Source organism: Triticum dicoccoides, chromosome 3A, assembly GCF_002162155.2.
Source record: "Triticum dicoccoides isolate Atlit2015 ecotype Zavitan chromosome 3A, WEW_v2.0, whole genome shotgun sequence".
Taxonomy (NCBI): domain Eukaryota; kingdom Viridiplantae; phylum Streptophyta; class Magnoliopsida; order Poales; family Poaceae; genus Triticum; species Triticum dicoccoides.
In genome coordinates, this window is record NC_041384.1 from 11163422 (window position 1) to 11175294 (window position 11873).

Consider the following 11873-nt stretch of genomic DNA (forward strand, 5'->3'; position numbering starts at 1 on the left):
AACCACACATTGTACATGACATCATCATGCATACTTGGCAGCTCATTTCTGCTACCGTAGCGAACATTCAGAAGAAAGTAAAAGGAGGAAGGTTCACCTTTCCCCGATGCGGCGGGGGCGGCGGAGGGGATCAACAACAGCAGCAGTAGTAGCGGCTGTAGCCTGCCATTAGGACTGGGGAGCTGGTCAAAATCGCCACCGCCGGAGCGCCGCCGGGAAGTGTGACGGGCGACAGAGGAAGGGGACGGATGGGCCCTGTTGATTTTTTCTCTCTAGTCGATCCGGGCCACGAACGTTCAGACTTACGCGTCAACATGGGCCATGTTATTGGGCCAGTTGAAGACGCCTTCTTGGCTGGATTGCTTCACTATTCCTTGAGGCGGTAGCAGCGGCGCAGCTTGTTCTGGTCTCTGAATCAGCTTCCAACTGCAATGTTTTGATGTGTTGACATGGCAATACATTTTACAGATCCCTAGTATTATTAACTGTCATATGGTTCAAGCTAGGGATTAAATTTGCAACACCAACCTCCTGCCATCTGTCCCGTAGTTCCTCATGCATGCTTGTGCAGAGCTTCACAAGGCCAGAGACAGCATGTTATCCGGATTCTGGAACAGCAGAGCGTCTTGTAGACATATGATGACAACAATTTTTCAGAGACAAGAACTTGTTAGGTTAATTTGTCCAACACTAATGAGATAGAAAAAAAATACCTCAGCTAACAATATTGCTCGATTTCCTCAGAAGCGGAAAATACGGCTCAAACCTATCGTGAATCATCACAAGAAAAAAAGTATAAAATGCTATGAATATGGGATTTTGCTGCTCCTTTTCACCACTACAGGTAACTAACAATGTTGGCAGTTGGTTGGGCAAATTATTTGTTTTTTCAGTGGCCGTTTGAGGATTTTGGTGCATTTTTTAATCCAAAATTTTAGGACTTTTTGAGCTTGCAAAGCTATTTGCTCTGTCTGGAGCTACAAGAATAATGGATGAATGGAAGGAACAGACCTGCAAAGTAGTAGTTGGGAGGTATACATGGACAGGAGGTAGCTGCCGTTCCTGTGACACTGGCAGCCACAAACTCTTCCCAAGGCTATCCTTTTGGAGGATACTTCCCAGTCCTGAGAAAGAAACTTGTGGGAGAGTAACCTGAGAGAATTTCAGAAAGGTATGCAGGTATTTTTTATTGTGAAAAGTTCCCAGATTTGTTCAGTAGCCAGTAGCCACACACACAAACACATTACATATCTATCATTTCTCATTTTGACCCCATCAGGTTCTTCTAAACCAACATCACCCCAGCCTTTAATTAAACAGCAAAATAGATAAACCCTCGTGGATGTTCTATCATCTACCTCCAGACAGACCTGTAATGCTGTTCGCCACTGACGGAGGCACTTCATCAAGAACCTGATCGACATCTGTAATGTTGAGATATTCAGGAGAGAACTCGGGCAAGGATAAATCTCCATCGAGGTACCGCATAACAAGGCGTATGCTGGGCCTCGCCACAGGTAAAGGGTGCGAGCACAACAGCCCCAGCTTGAGCACCAGCTCCGCCTCATCAGCAGCATACTCGTCCAGCCTTGGGTCAATGGTGTCGACGATTGAGCCGGAGCCGCTCGCCCACGTGTCTCGCACCCATTGGACGAGCACCAGAAGCTCGCCGCGGGCGTTGAACCCCACCGGCCGCCTCCCGCAGGCCACCTCTAGGACAAAGGCACCAAACGCAAACACGTCAGTTGCTTTGGTCGCCTTGCCGAACCTCGTTAGCTCAGGGGCAAGGTAGCCCCTCGTGCCGGCCACGTGGGTGGTGTGCGCATCAGCACCATGGTCGTGCAGCCTGGCAAGGCCGAAGTCACCCAGCCGACCATTCATCTCCCCATCCAGGAGCACGTTGCTGGCCTTGACGTCACGGTGTATGATGACTTGTTCCCAGTCCTCATGGAGGTACAGAAGCCCGGACGCAACGCCTTTGATGATGTGAAGCCTCTGAGACCAGGAGAGCATTGCATGCCTTGTCTGGGCATGCAGGTAGCTATCCAGGCTGCCGTTGGGCATGCACTCGTAGACCAGGAGCATCTCCTTCTTGTGCCGACAATAGCCGATCAAGCGAACGAGGTTCCGGTGCCGTAGGCGGCCAAGGATGATGATTTCAGCTGTGAATTCGGCCAGCCCCTGCTTGGATTCTGAGGAGATCCGCTTCACCGCGATGTCCATCCCAGAGCTGCCCAGGGCTCCTCTATAGACTTGCCCAAAGCCGCCTTTTCCCAGAAGCTGCATGTCGCGGAAGCCATCCGTTGCCCTGTGGAGGTCCCGGTATGCGAAGCGGCGGGGGCCAAGCTCAGCCTCCCAATCTTCGTTCCACTCTGAGTTCCTCGTCTTGCACCACCACCATCGAAGGAGAAGGCAAGCTGTTATACCTGCAAGTATGGCAAGGGAAGATATAGTTGCAGTCACCCATTTGACGACTTTTTTCTTGTCATGGGCTTCTTGTCTGGAACTATCTTGGACTTGTATTAATGGCCGCAGCAGCAGTGATAAGTTAAGTGGTTCGGCCGGTCCATACATGTTAAAGCTCCACCCAAGAATCTGATGGGCCGCACACCAATCTGGCCAATCACCGTTGGAGGCAGAGAAACCGACGTATGCTGTGGTTGGAACCCCTGCCTTTGATTTGGTGTCATTCTTGAGGACCTTTGCAAGGTCGACAGGGTAGTAAGACAAAAGCGGTAATGAGGGCTTATACATGGCGACAGGAGCAAGCCTGATGTCAAGCTGCATATCGATGTAGTCCACCCACACTTGCATTGGGTTTCCACTAGAAAGCCTCAGCGGATTGAAGTCCTTCTCGACATTGCCGCTGTAGTAGCCTGCGGTTGAAGAGACAGTGGACGTCAGGTTGTTGAGATCAGCCCCGACATGGTTGTCATCTATATCTCCGAACTCCTTGTTGACTCCTGTGTCGAGCTCGATGGCGAAGAAACGGTTTGCAAGTATGGAACCGTCGTCCTCCTCATTGACAAGTCCCAAGTATTTCCCATCTGTCCAGATACCAGATAGCGGGGCCAAGGAGATGACAAACGCCATCCCGTCTCCGGAACCGCCATAGTCGCTGGGCGTAATGGAGAACACGAAAGTGGCAGAGAAGCTCATGGACACACCATGGGAATTGACAAACGGAAGAGGTTCTGGATGGAAGCCATGCCCCTGGGTGAAGTAGCTGTCCCTCGTTAGAGAGAGGACGCCTTGTTTTGAGATGGAAGCCTCGCCGTCGAGGCGGAGCTTGCTGCCGGCGAACCCATTGTATATGAACTCCGTGACGCCATCAACGCCATCATGGCAGGAGACGATCAAGAGGACGCACAACCAGATCAGACCTGGCATGGTGCTATATGCTGGTTTTCAGACCGGAGTTTCTTTCTTTCTCCCTTTGGTTGTGTGGATGTGGTGCGAGGAGCAAGGCAAGTATTAATACTACTCACGGGCCATGAACTGCCCAACCGGAGTCACTGGTGTAGTCGTTGCCCCTGCAGTTCTCCTACATGTCGATTTCAGTTTGAACGAGTCCTTGATGGAGCAATAAACTTGTCTACGGTCTAGGGACCCGTCAAAACAGCCACACAGAATTATTGCCTTCCACACTAATTTCCCATTTTTAACATTTTTTTGGCATAGCTAACGAAATGATAGTTTTATATAGAGAGGTAAAAAATTACCTCGTTCTCTTTTTTTCTTTTTCTTTTTTGCAGGGAAATTACCACGTTCTCTATAAGAGCATTCATATTTTAGCATAGTTTTAAATAGCCGGCTAGCCTTTTCAGCAGGGTGCCGCTAAATGGTCACCTTCACAAATAGCCCGCTATAGCTCCGCTATAGCTGATTTGGAGGCTCGCCGCTATTTTCCATAGCCCGCTATTTAAAACATTGTATTTTAGATCACAATAATATTACCGAGATGCTCCCAGCCTTCCACATCACTTGTTAGCTATGGTGTCAAGGCCCAAGTATTTCCGTGTACAGACATCAGACAGCGGGGCCAAGGAGGTGACAAACGCCATTCCATCGCCGGAATGGCCAGAGGCCCAGAGTCTGATGGGTGTGATGGAGAACACGAACCCCTTGTATGTGTACTCATCGATGGCAGTAACACCGTCATGCAAATAGACGAACAAGAGCACGCACAACCAAATCAGCTGGCTTGGCATGGGTGCTTTGCTGGATTTCAGAGTGGAGTTTCTTCTTTGTTGCTTCAGTTTTGTGTGCATGAGTGCTGGGAGTAACTGGTAAGTCTTAATACCACTCACTTGCCATGAACTGCCAACCGGAGTCAATGGTGTAGTCTTCGCCACTACTTTCAGTACACGTCGATTTCAGCTTGAACGAGTCCTGCGGTCCAGCGAGGAATTGAGGATCCCCTTAATGGAGCTGTAGACGTGCTCCGGTCTAGTGACCTGTCAAAACAGCAAGACACAGTCATTGCATTGCACAACGATTTCCCATTTTAACATTTTTCTACAAAGCGAACAAATTGACGGTTTTATTTAAGGGGATATATAAAATTACCACGTTCTCTGTACAAGCATTGATATTTTGGACCGTGAGACTACCACCAACACGCAGAGTAGAACAAGCATAGTCGACATATATAGCACACCAGTCTAGTCGTACGAGCTCCATGTGGCATAATAGTCCAGTCAACTTTCCATATTCTACCAACACTCAGTGAGGTCTTAGTTCTCGGGCGGCCCCCGCGTCGCTCCGCTTGGGGCGACTCGGGCGGCGCCGAACCCTAGCCGCCGAACCTCCCCTCCCGCCTCCCCCCTCCCCCCTCGCCGCCGCCCGAGGGGATCTCCGGCGCCGCCCGCGGGGTCGTCAAGGACGGCGGCGGCGAGGATTTGCTGCTCCCGATCGGAGGGCTCCGGACGCCGAGGCGGCGGCCTCGGGTGGCGAGGCGGCGCTGTCTCCCTGCAAGCGGCGCCGCAGGTGGTGACCCTCCGTTCCCTTGGCCGCGAGGGTGGCGAGGGACGGCGGGAGTTGTCGCCGGTCGCGGCGGGTGCGGCACTCCCCTCGCCCGCGGCTGGATCTGAAGGCGGCCCCTTCCCCCACGCAGCACTCCGCCCCGCCGGATCTGGTCGTCGGTAGCCTCTGGCCGCCGGATCCGACGTTGGGCTGCCCGGAGATGCGGTTCGAATCGGGAGAAATCCTTGGCTGGGGTGCTCTAGCCACGACGGCGGCGACACCGGCCGGTGCCGCTCCCCTCCTTGGAGGCGCCGTCGAGTTTCGTGCCCTCTCCCTCCCGCTCCATGCTCGGGAGAAACCCCATGTCTTGCCGAGACAGGTCGACAACGGTGCAGCGTGCGCCGCCTCCTTCTTGAAGGTGCCGGCTTGGGCAAGGTGGGAGTGTGCTGTGGTGCTGGGCGGTGGTGGCTGGGTGGCTGCGTCTTCGGCGAGGGATTTGGAGCATGATGCTTTGTATCTGATCCAGTTATGGAGGCTCCATTTCTCCTTGCTGTTTGTTTGTTCAGTGACAGCTCCATTGTGCAGTTTTTCCTCTTCGTGCTTGTAGCAGTGGGCTGCGGTGTGGACTCTTCTGGTTCCCTTCGTGCAGCGGCGTGTCGAGCTGAGTATCTCTTTGGTGCACAGAATCATGCCCTTTCCTTGCTCTAGGGAGGGCAATTCCATCTTCCGGCGGTCCGACGCCTTTCGAGCCAAGGCGAGGGGCAGGGGTCCCCTCCGGATTTGGAGAGGAGCGGCTTGGTTTTCGATGTGCACCTTCTAGGGTAGATGAGGGCTCGGTCCATCGACGTTGGGCAATGGCTGCCCGAAGCTCCCCTCTGTTTGTCCTACTGTCTATAGTCCACTTGGAGGACTCCGTTGACTACATGCTAGTGCTTCTCTGTTTACTTCTATAGGGCATGTAGTCTTTGGTGCTTGTAAGCTGCTTCGGCATCACTGTGTACCTGCAGTTTATTTTCCTTTCTGTTTTCCGTTGGTTGTATTGGTGGCCTTGTGTAATCCCTGGCCGGTTGATGGCTTTGTTAATTCAAAGTCGGGCTCTCCTTGAGCCTTCGTTCTAAAAAAAAAATAGTCCAGTCAAGGCGTCCACACCTCGAGCCGCTCCCAGCCTTGCACACAGCTGCCGCTGATTGCCAGCCAAAGTGATCTTGATTCTACAGGCCTAGATCATGACCTCTGTACAAGTTGCTGCCTCTACAAGTGCTCCAGATGGGTGGATTACATTATTTCCATGTTGGCCAGGGAACCGAGACAACGATGGCTGTGGCTGCCCTTCCTGGCTGCACGTAGATCACAAGCTAATTAAGTCAGGTTACCGTGAATGAGACATTGGCGCCCCGTAGTTCAAGGCATGATAGTCTTTCTTTGTCCCTGGCCATGAACTGGTCTTTTACTACTCTCACTGGCCCATGAACTGCCAACTGGAGTCAGTGGTGAAGTAAATGTTGCTACTTCAGTGCATGTCGATGTCCGGAGTCAGTTGTGGAGTCAATGTTGCTGCTTCAGTACTCCGGAGATATTAAGATTCCTAGACTAAGTTCTTTACATATTGGCCGGAGAACCCAAGATGACGAGGCTCTGGCCATCCTTCTCCGTTGAACGGGAATCACAGAACCATGGTGAATAAGACATTTTGGTCAATGAAGATGCCCAGGACTTGAGCAGATTCCAAACAGCTGCTGAGCCTGTGCTCTTATCTTCCTTCCAGCATCTTATTCCAAACTGATTTCCACTGTTAAATCTCCAGACACTAGTCCTGACTGTCGCGATCATAACAAAGCATAGAAAAGTCCTATTGCAGCCCGGTTCGAAGAAAGCAGCTAAATGCACCGTACGAAAGAAAATTGGGATTTCGAGAGACTAATTAGCACCGAATGTCTAGTACCAACAAGTGCAATTGCTACTACCAATAGTCCACTATGTTTGGAAAGGTAGGAGGTTCCTTCATTGGCCTCTAAGCTCCCTTAGTTGCTTCACAGTTCCTACGTAATACTCCAGTTATATGTGTTTAATCCAAACATAAGTTGGTTTTAGCTAGGTAAGTTCTAGTTATGTGCAAGCAAGCAGTCTGCGTGAGACACAGGGTTGAGTCCGGTTAGGAAGTGATCAGCGCTGCCGTATAGTCATGTTTGCTCATGTTTGAGTCCTGTTAGGCGTGGCCGGTAGTTAGGAAAGTATGGGCTTTTGCCAGTCCAGTTAGAGCTAGCTTTGGCGTATGGTATTTGGAGTTGGTGTTCGAATAGGATTTGTGTCGGGCTAGCTAAGGCGTCCCTGCGTGTATATATGCACGGGGTGTTGCGTGAGTTTTGTAACACCAAGAGATATCAAGAGAAAAAGAAGAAAAGAAATAAAGAGGAAGAAAAGAGGGCACGACAAGGGCCCTTGGCTATCAGTTTTTTGTGCGCGTGTGTTCATGCAGTTTGATGTGATCGATCCTATGGGCGAATTTCTAACAATTGCTATCAGAGCACGGTCGATTTGAAGCCGCGCTTGCCTCGGGTGGCGACCTACTAGCGCCTCAGGGGCAGGCCATATAGTCGCTGGTTGGTGCAGCGACAAGGAAGAGCGGGCGATATAGTCGTTGGGTGGTGCAACGACAAGGAAGGACGGGCCATAGAGTCGTTGGGTGGTACAACGACGAGGAGGAGCGGGCGATATAGTCGCTGGGTGGTGCAGCGACGTGGAAGATTAGGCGGTAGTCGTTTGGCGGAGCGACGACGAGAAGGCAGCGAGGACGCTGTCGCAAGCGAGGCAATGGGTGATCGTCGTTCGACAGAACTACCTGGAGGAGGGTGACAGGCTGTCGTCGACAAGGCGTTGGTGATCATTGATGCTTATGAAGGTGCCAAAGTTGCGATACCGAGGAAATCATCGAGATCATCATTGGAGGGTTGACAGTGGAGATGGCGAAGTTGCGAGCCGTCATCGAGGTGTGCAGATGAGTTTTTGTAAGGTGTGTCCAAGAGCTCAGGTGTGTGAGTCTTCTGCTATAGTTGAGATGCGTCACTGGCGGAGGAGAATTGCGAGCGAGAGCGGGCAGAAAAAGGAATTCGTGCCTTGCTTTTCTGTTCGTGATCAAAGAGTTCCGGCGAGTTCATATACGGTGAAGTTGAGTTGCACGTATATGACGAGTTGTGATGCCGTCGGACAAGGAGCGTCATTTTGGTAAGTTGCATTGTGTCACCACCGACAACAAGAAAGTGAAGATGTGGCGGGTGAAAAGATGTGTCTTCCCGTGCACGAGCACCCGATGAGAAGACGAAGATCAACTGAAGATGGATGCGGACCAGTAAAGTTGAGTTCCTGCATGAGGCTATGCGTTTAATCTGCATGTAGCACGCTAAGTTGTGGCAGCGTGTCTGGTAGTCTGGGTAATCGTTGGTTTCAGTTTTCAAGTCGGCACAAAAGTATGATGGTGATGATGTGGTGGCCATCGTTGCAAGAAGAGAGAAGCTGTGGTCCGGTAAGTCGCGTCACCGGAGGCAATTGACGGGACAAGATGAAGAGGTGATCGTCTGTGTGTCTCGTCGAGTAAAAAGTCGGATGTTTGAATTAGGGGGTGATTGTTAGATAATCCAGACATAGGTTAGTATTAATTAGGTAAGTTTGAGATTACCAGTACGTATAGTCATGTTTGCTCATGTTTGAGTCCTGTTAGGCGTGGCCGACAATTAGGAAAGTATGGGCTTTTGCCAGTCCGGTTAGAGCTAGCTTTGGCGTATGGTATTTGGAGTTGGTGTTCGAATAGGATTTGTGTCCGCCTAGCTAAGGCGTCGCTGCGTGTATATACGTACGGGGTGTTGCGTGAGTTTTGTAACACCGAGAGATATCAAGAGAAAAAGGAGAAAAGCAATAAAGAGGAAGAAAAGAGGGCACGACAAAGGCCCTTGGCTATTAGTTTTTTGTGCGCGTGTGTTCGTGCAGTTTGATGTGATCAATCCTGTGGACGAATTTCCAACAATATGGACACTGGTCATCATGCAGATCTAACTGAAACTTTCCTTTGAGAAGAGGGCAAAAAATGGTCTCTAGATACACTTCCGTAATAGTAGAACTTCTGTTTTTCAGAAAAAATAATCATTTTGCAGGAACTTGTCAAATTCAGAGTTGCTATGAAGAACTTTAGCTGCAAGATGAGAGACTTGCTGTAAAATAGTGACCAGAGGCATAGGAGATAGTTATGTGCATGGAACTCTTATGTCTGAAAAGATGAAAGTATTGCTTTCAAGTGTATATATGTTCAATCTGTCTTTCATGAACTTTGGAACAATATCCTACGAGTCAGATGTTTGAAGCTATGGCATGCTTATGTATGTTGGAAATGTTGAGTAGCATGAGGAACTCAGATGACGGGCCCATGGTTCGAGAACCAAAAAGAGCTTTAAGATAAGGTAATCGCATAGGGGGAAAGAACTAGAACAGTTAAGGACTTTCGCCAAGTAGAACGATGCCTCCGAAGCCATTTGCTAAATTCCCAGGACAGCGGATGAACTGAATTGAAGTTAGAGAATGTATAACTATGCTACTCAGCCACTCTTAGAATTTGATGCCAAGTTGATATCACATTTAGTTTTCTACTCAATTAGCTTTTGTGTTGTAAGATGTAGATTCTACACTAGTCGCTCCCTAATTAACCAATATAATATGATGAATCACATCAGATCATCCAATAATTGGCAATGTAGCAGTTGGAATGGAAGGTGTGCATAGATGTTGCTGTTGCTTACTTTGCACTGCAGCTCGTATGATATATTCCCATCCTCTTCCTTAGGACAGGTGGCATACTGCTTGTGTGTCCCTATTCCCTGCTGAAGAACTCAGCGTCAAATTGTTGCACGAATGATTAATTGACGCTGGAGTTAGTTGGTTACCGCAGTGGACGAGGGTTGGCGGGAGCTGAGGCCAAAGAAGACGGCGGTGAGGCTTCTCCAGAGGCCGGCGATTTGGAGCGGCCCGGGCGGCGCGCGCGCCTGCAGATGGGTAGGGGTGGAAAGTTGTGCTACTGTGGACTGGGGAGGGAGGATTCCGCGGCGAGTGATGGCGGCGGATTAATACTAGACGTGAACCACGGTCCAGTTCGCCGGCGCCGGCACTGCTGATGGGGACACCGCCGTGGGAATGGGGGGTTAGGACGGCCAAGTAGTCCAGTGCGTAGACGAGCCCACTAAATCTTCGTTAGCTCGGCCGTAGACCTGGCCGTGTAACTTTAATCGAACAGCCGGTGGATATTCATCCTCGGCAACCTTGCGGGCGGATGCAGCCGCGGGCAATTTGAACATCATTCAAATTGGCAGGCTCCCTACCCTGCCCAAAGAAAGTCATCCTCCAACTCCCGAGCAGAATACATATCAAATGTGCATGCGCAGCTTGTCTTGAAGCTGTGTAATATGCTCAAACAATGCCTCATGACACATATTTTTGCCTCTCTTTTTTGGGGCCACAAGCACAGGACCTTCATTCAGAAAAGTAGGCACGGCTGTTCGGATTGCAACTGCAGGTTCCTTAGCCAGTTTCATTTTAATTGTCGCATTCGTCCTTTTTGTCATACACAGAAGGAGAACACGACGACACCATGAGATGGAAGAAGAGGAGGCAGAGTTCGGTAAGCTACAAGGCATACCGATGAGGTTCACGTTTCAACAGTTAGAAGTGGCAACCGAGCAGTTCAAAGACAAGCTTGGGGAAGGAGGATTTGGTTCTGTTTTCAAGGGACGGCTAGGTGAGGAAAGGATTGCGGCAAAACGCTTGGATCGAGCTGGTCAAGGAAAGAGAGAATTCTTAGCAGAGGTTCAGACAATTGGCAGCATTCATCATATCAATCTGGTGAGACTGTTTGGTTTCTGTGCAGAGAAAACCCATAGGCTCTTGGTTTATGAGTATATGCCAAAAGGATCCTTGGACAAGTGGATCTATTGTCGACATGACAACACTGGTCCTCCGTTAGAATGGAGAGTGCGATGCAAGATTATCACGAACATAGCTAAGGGTCTCTCTTATCTTCATGAGGACTGCATGAAGAGAATTGCCCATTTGGATATCAAACCACAAAATATTCTCATAGATGAGGACTTCAATGCTAAACTTTCTGATTTTGGTTTGTGCAAGCTCATGGATAGGGACATGAGCCAAGTGGTTACTAGAATGAGAGGCACACCTGGATATTTAGCTCCTGAATGGTTGACATCACAAATCACGGAGAAGGCCGATATCTATAGCTTTGGCCTGGTGGTCATGGAAATTGTGAGCGGAAGAAAGAACCTTGACACTTCCCGGTCCGAAGAGAGCATCCATCTTATTACCCTATTGGAAGAAAAGGTGAAGAACAATCAGTTGGTAGATTTGATTGACAAGAACAGTAATGACATGCAAGCACACGAGCAGGATGTAATTCAGATGATGAAGCTAGCAATGTGGTGTTTGCAGATCGATTGCAAAAGAAGGCCTAAAATGTCCGAGGTAGTCAACGTCTTGGAAGGTACCATGGATGCAGAGAGCAATATAGATCACAACTTTGTTGCAACAAACCAAGCAAATTTTGGCATTGCTGGTAATGTGACCTCCTCGGCTCCACCTCTAGCCTCACATCTATCAGGCCCCAGGTGAAATGAGACAGTCCTGACAAGATAGACAATTAGATTATGAGCAGGACAGGAGATTTCCTTATGTAAGGCAAATGCCATGCCTGTTGTATACTTGTATCTTCTCAAATTACTATAAACCCAAGCCCCTTGTCTCGAGTTAATTTTATCTGTAAAATACTTCAACATTGCAAACCTTGTTGTTCTGCAACAGCTGGACTGAATTTATTCATTGGAATGTTCAGTTTCTCTCTGTAATGCAAATCTCTTTTT

General features: G+C 49.5%; 2 protein-coding genes and 1 long non-coding RNA gene across 3 annotated transcripts; 1 reads left to right on the forward strand and 2 right to left on the reverse strand.

Annotated features, from left to right (window-relative positions):
- Positions 1-1104: 1104 nt before the first annotated feature.
- Positions 1105-3506, reverse strand: LOC119266642 (L-type lectin-domain containing receptor kinase SIT2-like). The gene has a single exon (XM_037547889.1). The coding sequence runs from the start codon at positions 3388-3390 to the stop codon at positions 1351-1353; it is 2040 nt and encodes a 679-aa protein (XP_037403786.1). The 5' UTR covers positions 3391-3506; the 3' UTR covers positions 1105-1350.
- Positions 3507-3963: 457 nt separating this feature from the next.
- On the reverse strand, positions 3964-10003 carry LOC119270939. The gene is made up of 3 exons (XR_005134375.1): positions 9894-10003; positions 9750-9827; positions 3964-4457 (listed from the first exon to the last, which is right to left on the reverse strand). It is a non-coding gene; the product is annotated as an uncharacterized LOC119270939 (long non-coding RNA).
- Positions 10004-10140: 137 nt separating this feature from the next.
- Positions 10141-11625, forward strand: LOC119271699 (G-type lectin S-receptor-like serine/threonine-protein kinase SD2-5). Its single transcript, XM_037553423.1, has 3 exons — positions 10141-10147; positions 10472-10809; positions 10873-11625. Exons 1-3 carry the CDS (start codon positions 10141-10143, stop codon positions 11623-11625), a joined length of 1098 nt encoding a protein of 365 aa, XP_037409320.1.
- Positions 11626-11873: the final 248 nt, after the last annotated feature.